The sequence below is a fragment of the Doryrhamphus excisus genome, linkage group LG7, assembly GCF_037039965.1.
Source record: "Doryrhamphus excisus strain RoL-2023G ecotype Guam linkage group LG7, RoL_Dexc_Guam_v1.1, whole genome shotgun sequence".
NCBI lineage: Eukaryota > Metazoa > Chordata > Actinopteri > Syngnathiformes > Syngnathidae > Doryrhamphus > Doryrhamphus excisus.
In genome coordinates this window covers 11,788,437-11,801,945 of record NC_136363.1, presented here as the reverse complement: position 1 = coordinate 11,801,945, position 13,509 = coordinate 11,788,437, and the positions used below count along the sequence as shown (strand labels likewise).

The window sequence follows — 13,509 nt, the reverse complement described above, 5'->3', positions numbered from 1 at the left end:
AAGATTGTCGTGAGTTTACTTATAGCTTGAGGGTATTCTCCTGCCAGACAAAGAGCTACCGTTTCCTCACAGTGTTTAAACAACGAGTAGTAATTCTGAAGTAAAGGAGATATAACATGATTAGAACATAGCCACAAAACCACATATACTGTAACTTGTCTTTCAGTATTTTTTTACATAGTATTTTAGTATACGTAGTATTTTTTACATAGTCACAATCTGCCATGATTTATTAATTTGAAAAAAGCGACATAGTGAGGGACGACTAATTGTTTTTTAAATTTTTTTCATTACCAGTGCCATCTGCTGGATTTGTTTGACTGATCGCTCGTCAACTTCCCAGTGTTCTAGATCGCAGCATAAGCAAAGACACAGAAACAGCGGTGTCATGCTCTGATCCGGTAGTGATGTCTTTTGGCTTTCCAGACCTCATTTTTTGTTTGGAGTTGTTTTGACCAAGCGTCCCTGTTCATTTGCCCTAATCAAATGTCATGACATTACTACCACATCACTACTATCAGGAGAACCAGAGTATAGAGCAGCCCAGGAAGGTGCACTGTATTCAGGCACACGTTCAGAGCAGAGCCGGTGTGTCGCCACAGAGGTGTCTGGCAAACCTTTTGCACTTTTCAAAGGCTGCGGCATTGGCGCTCGATGTTGGGTTTCTTTCTCCTTCATTGTGAAACATTTGATACGGCTAGCACGTGAAATGTCTCTGAAACAGTGAATGTTTGTTTACAGGTGAGTTCAGGGGACGTGACCGTCCAAAAAGGATTGTTTGCTTTGCTCACCTGCACAGTACGATAATCTCACCTCAATGGAGTGTTTTTTTAATGATAGTTGGATTTAATTTCATAATTCCCTCATATCGGCCCAATAATTATCGTGCACCCCTAATTAGGGTCTGAGTACCGAGCAATAGTGGTGTGAAAAATATAATATTTCAGGAGTCCCAAACACAAACTTGTGAGCAGCGCCTCACTTTAAGGTTCAAAATAATTAATAATAAAAAAAATAATAACAAAAATAATAAATAATAAAGTCACCAGTTTTGTAAATCGTCACATAATCTGGTGGAGACAATCATGACAGGATGCGCAAAAAATTCTCAAGAATGATTTTGAGGTGAAAACCAGGGGTTGTATTTTGATGGACTACTTATTATTAGGGCTTCACGCCGTCCGAGTGGTTAGCGCGCAGACCACACAGCGAGGAGACCCGAGTTCAATTCCACCCTCGGCCATCTCTGTGTGGAGTTTGCATGTTCTTGCATGCGTGGGTTTTCTCCGGGTACTCCGGCTTCCTCCCACAATCCAAAAACATGCTAGGTTAATTGGCCACTCCAAATTGTCCATAGGTATGAATGTGAGTGTGAATGGTTGTTTGTCTATATGTGCCCTGTGATTGCCTGGCCACCAGTCCAGGGTGTACCCCGCCTCTTGCCTGAAGACAGCTGGGATAGGCCCCAGCACCCACGCGACCCTTGTGAGGAAGCGTTAGAATATGAATGAATTAATGAATAGTTTTTATTATTATTATAGATTAGCGTTATGCTCGGGGGTTGGGTTTGTTGAGATGCTGCTAGCATAGAATGTATTTCAAATGGCTGTTTGGGCTCCTCGTCCTTGTTGACAGAAACACACACACATTCCATCAGCACTTCCTGAATCCATTCCTCATGTCCAACTTGCATATCACACACTGGTGGGGTTTGTTTCTTTTCCTTGTTTTGGACATTTTTTTTTTAAATTTCCATTTCCAATTGCCTCCGACAATACTGAGTGATTGTGGGACAAGAATAATGCGTCATTTTGTTCTCTGCAGGAGAGGAAGAAATGTGAACTTTCAACCTCTAATAAATGTCACAGATGCATCCGAACAAGACTTCCTACGACTACGTCACGGTAGCTGTTTGTTTGTTTTTTAAATTTGTTGCTTAACCGCATTTCTGACACAGTGTACTGTCGCTGCGTCCCTAATTTTATTGTTCACCTAAAAAAAAGTCATGAATCAATAAATTATTATCCGCACAAGTCATTGCCTTGTTTTGGACTGTGATGTCAGGTACATGTTCTGTTTGGTTCGAATGAAAAATGTCTAACTCATTTAAACCTTAAAAATCTTCAACTGCCATAGCATGGAACTGGAAAAATAATTTTAATCTCATAAGACGGGGGTGTCCAAAGAGTGGCCCCTTTTATCGTCCCTCAAAATACAAATTAAACAGGAACCTAAATAAAGGAAGCTAATGTGACACTTTAAACGTCTTTGCATATATAACATCCATATATGACTGAAAACAGACAACCGAAAAACATTGACATTATCACGCTATTATCGCTACACAAGGATCGACATTTGGATCGTTCTCCAAAATGGCAGGTAAAAAATCGTGAACTGAAGAAGCTAGCTCATTTCCAAAAGCTTTTTTTTTGCCAGTTAACGTAAGTGTAAATACATGTAACGATTCTAATACGTTAATATGGTGTCAAATATGAATCATTCAACTGTTCCTACGATGTTTTAATTTGTATGAAACAAGCTCGGAAAGTATCGCTAGCAGTAGACTTAAAACAGCTATGGAAAGCTTGACGTGATTTATTTGTCACGTAACGAGTATGCTAATAATCCACTCAATAAACGACACCATTTCTATTATTTTGAATAAATATTAGTTCTGAGATGCAATTCAAAGTACATTCCTGGACTAAAAAACTTCCAGTAAGAAATACATTTATCATGAATAATGTAACATATCACATATTTCACACATTGAATTAATATTTTGGGAAATAAATTTAATAAATGGCTTCTAACACAATCATAAAAGATGTAATACGTAATCATAACAAGAAAAGATTATGAAATGTGTGTGAGTAATGTGTCCCCAAACAGTCGCCACGAGCAGCCGAACGTAGCCGAAGATTTCCGAGCGTCTCCGAGCCCCGTGGGCGCACAAAAGCAGCACCGAGGGAAACCTCGCTCCAGATGGCCGCTTGGCTGTGTTGTTGTCGGCGTCGGTTCCTCCGCGGTGGTTGAAAAAGGCAGAAAAGGCGACCAGCTGACCAGACCTCACTTTGCCGCGTCCTCATCTGACCAAGGTAGGCAACGAGCACCACCATTGCACCGCTATTTATCTAGCATCTTCATTGCTGGCGGGATTGGGTCCAAAACGGTGATGCTAGTCTTTGGACTCTACTGGGCTTTATTTAGTCATTTAGAGCCTGTGACCACGGACGAGGATTGATAGACTTACTGATCCAGTAAAGTGCTGATTGTATTCCAAAATCCCAAATCGGCGGAAGAGGTAGGGAGACAAACATTGAAAGTGTTCGTGTTTTAAGTTGGAGTGTGATGTGGCGCAAGGCACTGACTGCGCTCTCGTCATCCTCCATCCTTTTTGCTCTACCACCTGGGACCCCACTGGCAGCAGGCATATCGGTGGTCCCGACACACCCTGAAGGTCTGCACCAGTGGCTTCATGGAGGGGGAGGGAGAGGGGAAGTAAGTGTGTGGGACAAGAGAGGACCCCCCCCCCCCCACACACCCACCCACACACACACACACACATGCACCTTGCACCATGCAAACCCATTTTCACTGGCGTCGTCGTGTTTGGAGTAAAGATCACTCCACACTAAGATGGATGATGATACAGAAAGCTGTGGGCAAAAAGTGAAAGTGGGGAATGATGGAGGCACCACTCTCCTCCTCCTCCTCCTGCTCCTCCTCCTCCTCCTCCCTGAGTGGGAGGGACAAAAAGCGCAGGAGGCTGACAGAAGGGAATCTGCATTGTTGTGTGTCAGCAAAGACTGAATTGGAGCTAATTGGCGAGACGGGATTTTACGAGAATAAATCCAAATATTATAAGACCAAGCCCATATTCTAACAAGAACACAATTTTTATTTTTATTATTAAGAAAATAAACTCATAACATTCATTCATTCATTTTCTACCGCTTATCCTCACGAGGGGGTGCTGGAGCCTATCCCAGCTGTCTTCCGACAAGAGGCGGGGTACACCCTGGACTGGTGGCCAGCCAATCACAGGGCACATAGACAAACAACCATTCACACTCACATTCATACCTATGGACAATTTGGAGTGGCCAATTAACCTACCATGTTTTTGGAATGTGGGAGGAAACCGGAGTACCCGGAGAAAACCCAAACTCCACACAGTGATGGCCGATGGTGGGATTGAAACCTGGTCTCCTGGCTGTGAGGTCTAACTCATAGCATAACATTTCATTTTAGTCACTGAGAGTTTAAATAATAAAAAAAGTTGTAATATTCAGAGAAAATCCATTTGTAATTTTAAGAAAATCAGAGTTGACACTAATATGATGCTTTTTCACTTTTTATATCACCAAGCTGAGATGCACTTTTGTCTTCCAGCGTGATGAAGATGATGAGGGGGTTGGCTTGTATGTTGCTTGGCAACCTGCTCTGCACGGGTAAGTGCAAACCAGGGAGACGTTGTCTTCTGTGTTAGCTAAGCAGGATGGACTGGTCAGTAGAGAATCAGTGAAAGCTGAAGACTTCACCGTGATTGCTTTTGTCGCCTTTTTTTATGCTGACTCAGCTCGGCTATTGTTAGCTTGATAGATGGTAAATTTAACTCCTCTGTTCTTTCTTATGCAGTCGCATCAGCGTCGCTGAAAGGTAAACTTCAATGGCAGACGTTGTCCGGGTGAGCTTTTTGAAGACTAACCGGTCTTTTATTTTGGTGGTCTCCGTCAATCCAGTCAGAGAAGAACACAGGACGGCCTTTTTCGGCGAAGACATTCACATCGACATCCCGCCCGGTGACGTCGGCGAGGTGGTGTTCAAGCCCAAGACCAACAAGTCCGCCGAGGTGGTTCTTCTTCGCGCCGGCAAAACGGTGGACGCCCGAGGTCGTCTCAATTCCTTCGGCCACCTGGTACTGGAGGACGTGCAGAAGGAGGACGAGGGCGTGTACGTCGTCAGCAAAAACGCCAACGTGCTCAAACGCCTCGTCCTCATCGTTAGAGGTAAATAAAAAACACACACACATGTGCTGTCATTCCAAGTTCACGTGACCTTTTTCTGTCTCGTTTAGACTGCGCCTTGGAGGAGGTGGTGAAGTACGGAGACACCTACTATATTCACTTGAACAAGGAGGAAGGTCCAATCAGCCTGGAGTTCAGGTACGGCCATTTTCCGGGAAAAGAGGGCAATTGGAACATCTGGAAAATCAGGAAAAAGTAGCAAATCTTACAAGATGAATGTCGCAATCTTACGAGAAAAAAAAGACGTACATCAAGCAAGCAAAAAAAAAAGCAATTATATGAGAAAGAAGATGGTCTGTTACCAAAAAAGGTTACACAATTGAAAGCCATAATATTCATTCATTCATTTTCTAATGCTTATCCTCACAAGGGTTGCGGGGGGTGCTGGAGCCTATCCCAGCTGTCTTTGGGCGAGAGGCGGGGTACACCCTGGACTGGTGGCCAGCCAATCACAGGGCACATATGACAAACAACCATTCACACTCACATTCATACCTATGGACAATTTGGAGTGGCCAATTAACCTAGCATGTTTTTGGAATGTGGGAGGAAACCGGAGTACCCGGAGAAAACCCACGCATGCACGGGTAGAACATGCAAACTCCACACAGAGATGGCCGAGGGTTGAATTGAACTCAGGTCTCCTAGCTGTGAGGCCTGCGCGCTAACCGCTCGTCCTCCGTGCAGCCAGCCATAATATTATAAGAATTCACAATTGAAAAAATGGACAGGAAAAAATTCTTTAGAAAAGCTTTAATATGAGGAAAACTCCAATTTATGATACCAGGTCACAATTTGAAAGAATGTACTTGAAAAGAAAACATTTTACCCCCCAAAAAGTTGCAATTTAATTCTAATTTCCAAAGATGAAATTGTCAATTTCACGAGATAAAGTCGATTTGCAGGAAAAAGTCATGTTACAAGAATAAAATCAAATAAAATTGTAACTATGTGAGAATAGTTTTGTTTGTGTTTCCTTTTTATGTTTTCCATTTTGTTCCATTATTGTACCCAAAATGAAGTGTACCTTGCCCTAATCATGGCGTAGCATTCCCCCCATCAGCACCATACTGACCTAATGTACAACATGAAGTACTTACAATCACCAAGGCAAAAAGGTGGATGTCAGGTTGAGATGTTCCTGAGGTTTCATAGCGTTGACCCTTTGCCTCCCTGGCCGTGCTCAGACCCAGTCCCGTGCTGCACGGCAATCAGTCGGACCTGCTGCACCTGCACGCCACGCAGCCGCCAGCCGTGCTCCTGTACCGCCAACCGCTGGTGCTGGCCGACATCTACGCCGGACGTCTGAGCGCGTCGGAGAAAAGCGTGGCGCTGCACTCAGTGGAGAAGACTGACGAGGGAAGTTACACCGTGCGTGACCATGAGGGCAAAGTCCGGCGGAGGAACTGCCTCCACGTGCGAGGTGAGGAGCGGTTCCTCTGACAGGATGCTGTTATTCTCGGTGTAAAGGTTTCTCCTCGGACCACAGAGCACCAGGACTTCCTGCAGCTTTCCAGCGGAGCCGACGTGGCCATGAAACTCTACCTGCACCACTCCCACGTCAGCGTGGTCTACAGGCCCAAATCAGGCCACCAGGACCGGCTCATCCTGGAGCACGGCGCTCTGATGACATCTCAGGACCCCCAGCTGGGGGGGCGCTTGAATGCGGAGGGCTCGGAGCTGGTCTTGAAGAACGTCCGCATGTCCGACGAGGGCGTTTTCAAAGTCACAGACTCAGCAGGTTTCCCTGTGGCTTACATCTACATAAGCGTGGTCGGTAAGGACTCGCACCATCGCCATCAAAACGATTGATTCATGATTGAGACCTTTTACACCTCGCTGTATTTCCCGCCAAAATGTACATCCACATCCTGTAAAACTGTCTCCCTTCCGATGTGTCTCAGCCTCCAAGCTCCCGCCGCTGACGATGGCCATCTTGGCCCTGCTGAGTCTCATCGCCTTCATGCTGCTGGTCTGCTTGCTGTCCTGTTTCTACAAAGTCCACAAGAGGAACGAGAAGAGCAAGAAGCTGATGCTGCTCGCTCAGCAGGCCGGCAAGGGGGAGGGCGAGGCCTTCAGACATGTAAGAGCACCACCTTGTCATTTTAGGAGGAAAAAGTTCATTAATCGAAAAAAAAGCCTTAATGTGAGGGGGAAAATCTTAATTACGCTTTTTGTGAGAAAATACTGCAAAGAAGTCCAAATATTTTGAAAAAAAATCATTTTAAAAGAAATAGTTGCAATTTTACAAGATAAGTCGTAGTCCAGGGGTGGGCAAACTTTTTGACTCGCAGGCCGCATTGATTTTACAAAATTGACGGGGGGGCCAGACTATATATTTTATGCGTAACAGTCCACCTGGAATTATTGTATCTGTAAAAGTGTCATGCAATCTGCTATATGTGCACTTTGAGATCATTTATTTGATGTAAATTGCGCTATAAATTTAATGTTTTTATTTTTATTTTTATTTTTATTTTTATTTTTATTTTTATTTTTATTTTTATTTTTATTTTTATTTTTATTTTTATTTTTATTTTTATTTTTATTTTTATTTTTATTTTTATTTTTATTTTTATTTTTATTTTTATTTTTATTTTTATTTTTATTTTTATTTTTATTTTTATTTTTATTTTTATTTTTATTTTTATTTTTATTTTTATTTTTAGGAGGAGCACTTTGTAAACAACAGACCACATCAAATAACCAAATTGAGAAACAGAAATACTTTGGGAAGAATGGGTGGGCCGTATTCAAACACTTGGTAGGCCGGATGTGGCCCCCAGGCTGTAGTTTGCCCACCACTGTCGTAGTCGATAGTCGTAATAGCGCAGGAATAAAGTCAAAATTTTACGAGAAAAAAATTGCAGGTTAAAAAATATACACCAAAAACATCTTTAAAAAAAAAAAAGCCTTAATATGTTAAGTTTTAAATTTACCTTACAAGGAAAAAACATATACACTGCAAAAAAGATGTGAGAAAATACCTTATATAAATACCTATAAATACCTAGTATTATGATAAAAATACCAGGTGAAAGTGGTAATATTACAGCAAAAAAGTTAATTTTGCAATCATCCCACAGAAAGAAGTCTTGTTAAGTCTCCAGGTTGTATGCTGGGGTCAGGTGTTGAATAGCATTAGCATTAGTATTCATCACTGAGTGTGTGTTGTAGTTTTCCAGCTAAATAACGTTTGTCGCCTGTGCCTCTGACTTTTAAGGAGCCTCAAACGGAGCGTCTTCTCGGTGAGACCATTGTGTTGTGGCTTCTTTTGTTTTGCTGCTCACTTTTGTGACAAATAAGCTCCCCGATCAACTTCCTGTTGTCGTCGTGGTTGGATGGCCGCTTCACCGGCGTTGGTTTTTTTTTGTTTCGGGGTGGTGTCCCCTCCTCTCCCAACCAGAAGGCTCAATGCATGATGTCGGAGCAGTATTCTGAGCAGAAACTGCCGTCGATGATAACGAACGGGCAGAAGTTGATCGACGGACTCATTTGACAAAAAGTGTTTTGATGACCTTGAGCTGGTGCGGTGTTGTGTCCCCGGGATAAAATGTCCCTGGGATCCTGACAAGATGCTGCAGGTTTCTCTGGAAAGACTTACAGGAATGACTGGAAGAGATCCATTTCAATCAATCAGCGTGCAAATGGAATTGTGTGTTTTTGTGTGTTTCTATGTCGTGTGTGTTTGTCGTCCATGTTGTTGTGGTAGTAAATGTAAAGTAAACACATGACGACTGACAAAAGGGAGTACAGCTCTTGCTTTTCAGCAAGCATTTTTACGACACCATACAGTATCTTAGAAAGTAATATGCTTTAGAGTAGTACAGCAGGGGTGTGCAAATATTTTGACTCGTGGGCCGCATTGAGTTAGCAAAATTGTCCAGGGGGCCAGAACATAAATATAAAACACACACTATTTTATGCTTATCATTTTCCTTGAGGGCTGCACGGCGCTCGAGTGGTTAGTGCGCAGACCTCACAGCTAGGAGACCCGAGTTCAATCCCACCCTCGGCCATCTCTGGGTGGAGTTTGCATGTTCTCCCTGTGCTTGTGTGGGTTTTCTCCGGGTACTCCGGTTTCCTCCCACATTCCAAAAACATGCTAGGTTAATTGGCCATTCTCAATTGTCCATAGGTATGAATGAGAGTGTGAATGGTTGTTTGTCTATATGTGCCCTATGATTGGCTGGCCACCAGTCCAGGGTGTACCCCGCCTCTCGCCGGAAGACAGCTGGGATAGGCTCCAGCACCCCAGTGACCCTCGTGAGGACAAGCAGTAGAAAATGAATGAATTAATCAAATTTTCCTTTAATTTGTTGTCAAATTTTATCTGTAAAAGTGTTATACTATCAGCTGTATGTTCTCATGTCCTTTTTTCAGGAGCACTTTAAACATCAGACCACATCAAAGTATGTCATTTAATTTTACAGTTTTGTTGTTGTTTTTTACTAAATAAGACATCTGACTTGCAAGTCATGTTGCCAGTTTGTATGTTAAAAGTTGAAATACTTGGAAAGCAACTGGCGGGCCGGATTCAAACGTTTAGTGGGCTGCATGTGGCCCCTGGGCCGTAGTTTGCCCACCCCCGGTGTACAGCTTATATAGCAGTAACAATGAGTGGAAGGATAATGGCGCAGGCAGCACTCATAACCATGCCGGACTTTGTTGCCAGGTTTTGACAGCGTATGTATTTCCAATCTTGGTACATCTTTCCTGCTGCGGTAGCTGTACGCAGACTACTTTAAATATAGACACACGCCCAAATGCAAGGGTCGTACTCACATTTTGTCACGTCAAGCGTTTCAGGCTTTGTTAGGCCCCTCCTACTTCTTGTGTTACCTTCTCTCAACCTCCCATGCCCCCCACCCCCAAATCATGCTGCTGTGTTGCTATTGTGTGTTTTGACATGTGTGTGTGTGTGTGTGTGCATGCAGGTGGTTGAAGAGGCGTACACCAGATTCACGGAGGAGTCTCTCATGCAGTCGGCGTGCGACCAACCATCCGAGGTGACAGAGGTCACCATCAAGGTTAGTGTGCAAAGCAACAATGGCGCCGTTCATGTGGCGGTGCACACGTAGAGGCGGAATCTATAAATATTGGATGCATCTTTATGAAGTGTCTTCATAAATGAATTATGTAGGGGGGGGTTTCTCCACTGACCTCATTTTCTACATCCAACCCCCATCGAGGCCAGCACCTCCCTCATCATCTCAACCTTAGTGCAGCTTGAAGTTTTCATTTTTGGAAAATTCCGGAAAAAGTTATATTATTATAGGAATGAGAGGAAAATATTATCAGAGGAAAATTTACAACAAGAAAATGAAAAAAATTAGACTTTTTTATGGCTGCTATAATTTCAAAATACTAAGACAAACAATCTGTATTCTAATGAGGAAAAAAGGTGTGAATTTTACAAAAACAATGTATAATATTATGAGGGAAATAATGTCATTTTAGTGGCACAGTGTTGAAATATTAAAGAAAAAAACATGACTTGTAATATTGTATGCAAAAGTTGTAATATTATGATAAACAAAACAAATTTGGGGAAAATTAGGTTGGGGAAACAGTTAGATTATTATGGGAATGATGTAAAAATATTATGGGAAGAAATATACAAGAAGAAAGTTGCTGGTCACTGGTAGAAAAAGTTTCGTCACCTAAAATCCTGGTCTTCATCCTGCAGGGCCTGGAGGTGTCCAAACCGGGCTGCTACCAGGCTCTCAACTCAGACGCCACCCTCCTGGAGATGAGCGACTCCGGAGTGGAGTTCACCTCCTCGGGCCTCCCTCTGGACAGCGACACGGACGCCGTGACCTGCGCCTCCCACAAGCCCCTCCTCGACGCTCACTCCCCGAGCGCAGCTGCCACCCAGGAAGCCACCCTGGTCCTCGACGGCGACTTGAGCGCCAGCCCGGCCTCCAACGCTCACTCATTCGCCGCTGCGTCACCCGTGACGCCTTCGGGGGGCGGAGACACAACCGCTGAGACGTCTGCTTTGGTTGAGGGTGGAGAAGCTGGGCGGAAGGACGAAGCGGCTGAGAGCACCTGAGAGGTTGTCAGCATGGACACACACGTCCACCCCCGGAAGAACAATCATGGATCCGGCCGTCAAGAACTTTAAGCACAACAACAGAAGAAGAAAACACGTGTGTGCACACTGGAAATGCATGCCTTTAACATAATCACAGGTTGTTTACATCAGGACTGCATGTGAGCAAGAAACATGCCATTAGATGAAAAGTTTTCATAAAGGACGCAGCCAGACCGGTCCAAACAAGGACAGAGAAGATTGTTGCTGGCGGCGATGAGGAGGACAATGCCACATCTAGTCATCAGGTCGTACTATCAAAATCCTGCAGGTGAATGACACCAAAGACTAAATGAATAATCCACATCATTAATCCGCTAATTGCAGCACTTGAAAGAAACCATCAGGAAACCCCATCCAGGCTGCAACACACACGAGAAAAGCACATGCCAAGAAGTAGCAGCTAATGTACATAAGCACAACTATACTTAGTGATTTTTTATGGCATGTTTCTTATTCAGATACACACAAAAAAATGCACTACTTCAGCTTGGCCAATATAAGCAATATTCCTGATAATAGCAATGACTGATTCATCAAAACAATCCCCCTAAAACTGTACTTTCCCTCACTGTTTTAAAGGAAAAGTACACTTTTTAGTGAAAACATCAAACACACAAAACCTTATCAGACACCTGAAACGCCATCGTGGTTTTTGGAAATTTGAAAGGGGTTTGCCAGAGACCTCCGTGGCATCACACCGGCTGCTCGGCACATGCGCCCGAATACAGTGCACCTCGCTGGGCCACAGCAGGTGGCTCCCTCTGCTCTATATACGGTATAGTTAGTCAAATCCTAATTTGTTCCAGTCCTACTGGAGGACACTTTGACAAAAGAGTAGTATACTTAGAATTTTTTTATGACACACTAATATGTAGGCCGGAAGTGTGTTGTGTGGGTTGGGTCCCTTGACCGTTGCTAAGAGAGACAGACTGCAATCGGTTATTAGTAAAGCATATGTTGCATCTGTATTTTTTATTATTGTATTTTACATGTCCTTCATGGGACTGACTTAGGTGTTCATGTCTGGGAAAGGAGCTCATTCATAAACCGAGGACAGGACTTATGTAGCTTCCAATGCTAAGCCAAGTGCTAATTATGGAAAATTGTAGTATGTTTTGCTTGTTGTTAATAGGTTTTCAATGCACATAGTGTAGGTAGGTATTAGCAACGCTAGTAATTAGGGTAGATTAGTGTTATTAAAGCTATAAACACACAAGCCGCCTTCCTTTTTACGCCAATGTTGCATGGATGCCATGCCTCTTTGTGCACGGCTAGAGTAGAGTTTCCTTAAAATAATAGCACGTGCTTGTTGGCGAGGCAAGAATGTTGAGGCTTCATGAAACCCAGCAACAGGTTTCGGTTCCATAAAATGTGAAAGAAGGAAAGAATGAAGAAAGGACCCTGCTATGATGAAGCGTATTGCACTCAAACAGCACATTTCACACCACATGAAATGAGCTTTTACGGTCAAGGAGGGGTGATAAAGAACACTTTGTATGCATGCAATGACAAATGACCTTGATTAAGGTTTGATAATACAGTATATACTCTCTGCCTTGAATGCTTTGCTTGTACAGTACAAACCAAACGCCAGCTCGGAGAATGAATCTCAATACTAAATACCACCTTTTTGTAATGCTTCTCTTTTTCTGTATTAAAGGTGATGTGTATGAATGGTTCACTCCAATAAAAATGCATTTTCATCAGAGCACAGCGGGCGTGTTCTTTCTGTTGCTGACCCTGCACCCTGCACCTTGCACCCTGGATTTCTCACTGTCAAACTTTAACCCAATTTATAGACGTGGTTATGACTCTACCAATAATGACGTTAAAATGACGTCAAAAAGGGGGAAATCGGACACTTCTTATTATGTTGTTTCACAAATACGTTTGCTGATTAAAAAATATAAATTTTTGCCTAAAAACACGCTCTGAGAGCCAATGGTAGTTTTATAATTGTAATAATTGGGTTATTTTGTTCTTAATATTTCTGGCATTATTTATATGTTGTATGTTTTTCACCAATAAGTTTGTGTAACAGAGTTAAAAAAGTACTTTATTTACAATTTGCAAATGAATGTATTTTACCATTCAGGAATTGTTTGGAAATTTGTTAATTCATCTAAATGAGTTGATTTAAAAAATGAAAAATAAAAAGTTGTTTGCTTAAAATCCTGTATCAAATTGTGAATATGATAACAAAAATGAAATCACAATTGAATTATTTCAGAGAATGGTCGATATCAGCAATATTGGCTCTGTACGTACATTGTACATGCTGAAATTCTGGATGGCCCAACTCGAGGGGGCGTGTCCCCACTAAAGGCGCCTTGGCAGCCAACAAATCGGGGAGGAGCCGGAAGTGGCGTCAATGAAATG

The 13,509-nt window shown here is 42.8% G+C and overlaps 1 protein-coding gene across 2 annotated transcripts; it reads left to right on the top strand.

The window, feature by feature from the left end:
- The first annotated feature begins 2,367 nt into the window (after positions 1-2,367).
- On the top strand, positions 2,368-12,833 carry LOC131101862 (uncharacterized). Of its 2 annotated transcripts, XM_058047250.2 has the most exons (11): positions 2,368-2,382; positions 2,896-3,101; positions 4,399-4,457; positions 4,645-4,665; positions 4,749-5,015; positions 5,084-5,171; positions 6,221-6,456; positions 6,523-6,810; positions 6,938-7,116; positions 9,971-10,063; positions 10,723-12,833. In XM_058047250.2, the coding sequence occupies exons 3-11, from the start codon at positions 4,403-4,405 to the stop codon at positions 11,086-11,088; spliced, it is 1,593 nt and encodes a 530-aa protein (XP_057903233.2). In that variant the 5' UTR covers positions 2,368-2,382; positions 2,896-3,101; positions 4,399-4,402; the 3' UTR covers positions 11,089-12,833. The 2 variants fall into 2 exon arrangements, with proteins under 2 accessions (XP_057903233.2, XP_057903232.2); XM_058047249.2 differs by lacking the exon at positions 2,368-2,382 and having other exon boundaries at positions 2,728-3,101.
- The last annotated feature ends 676 nt before the right edge of the window (positions 12,834-13,509 follow it).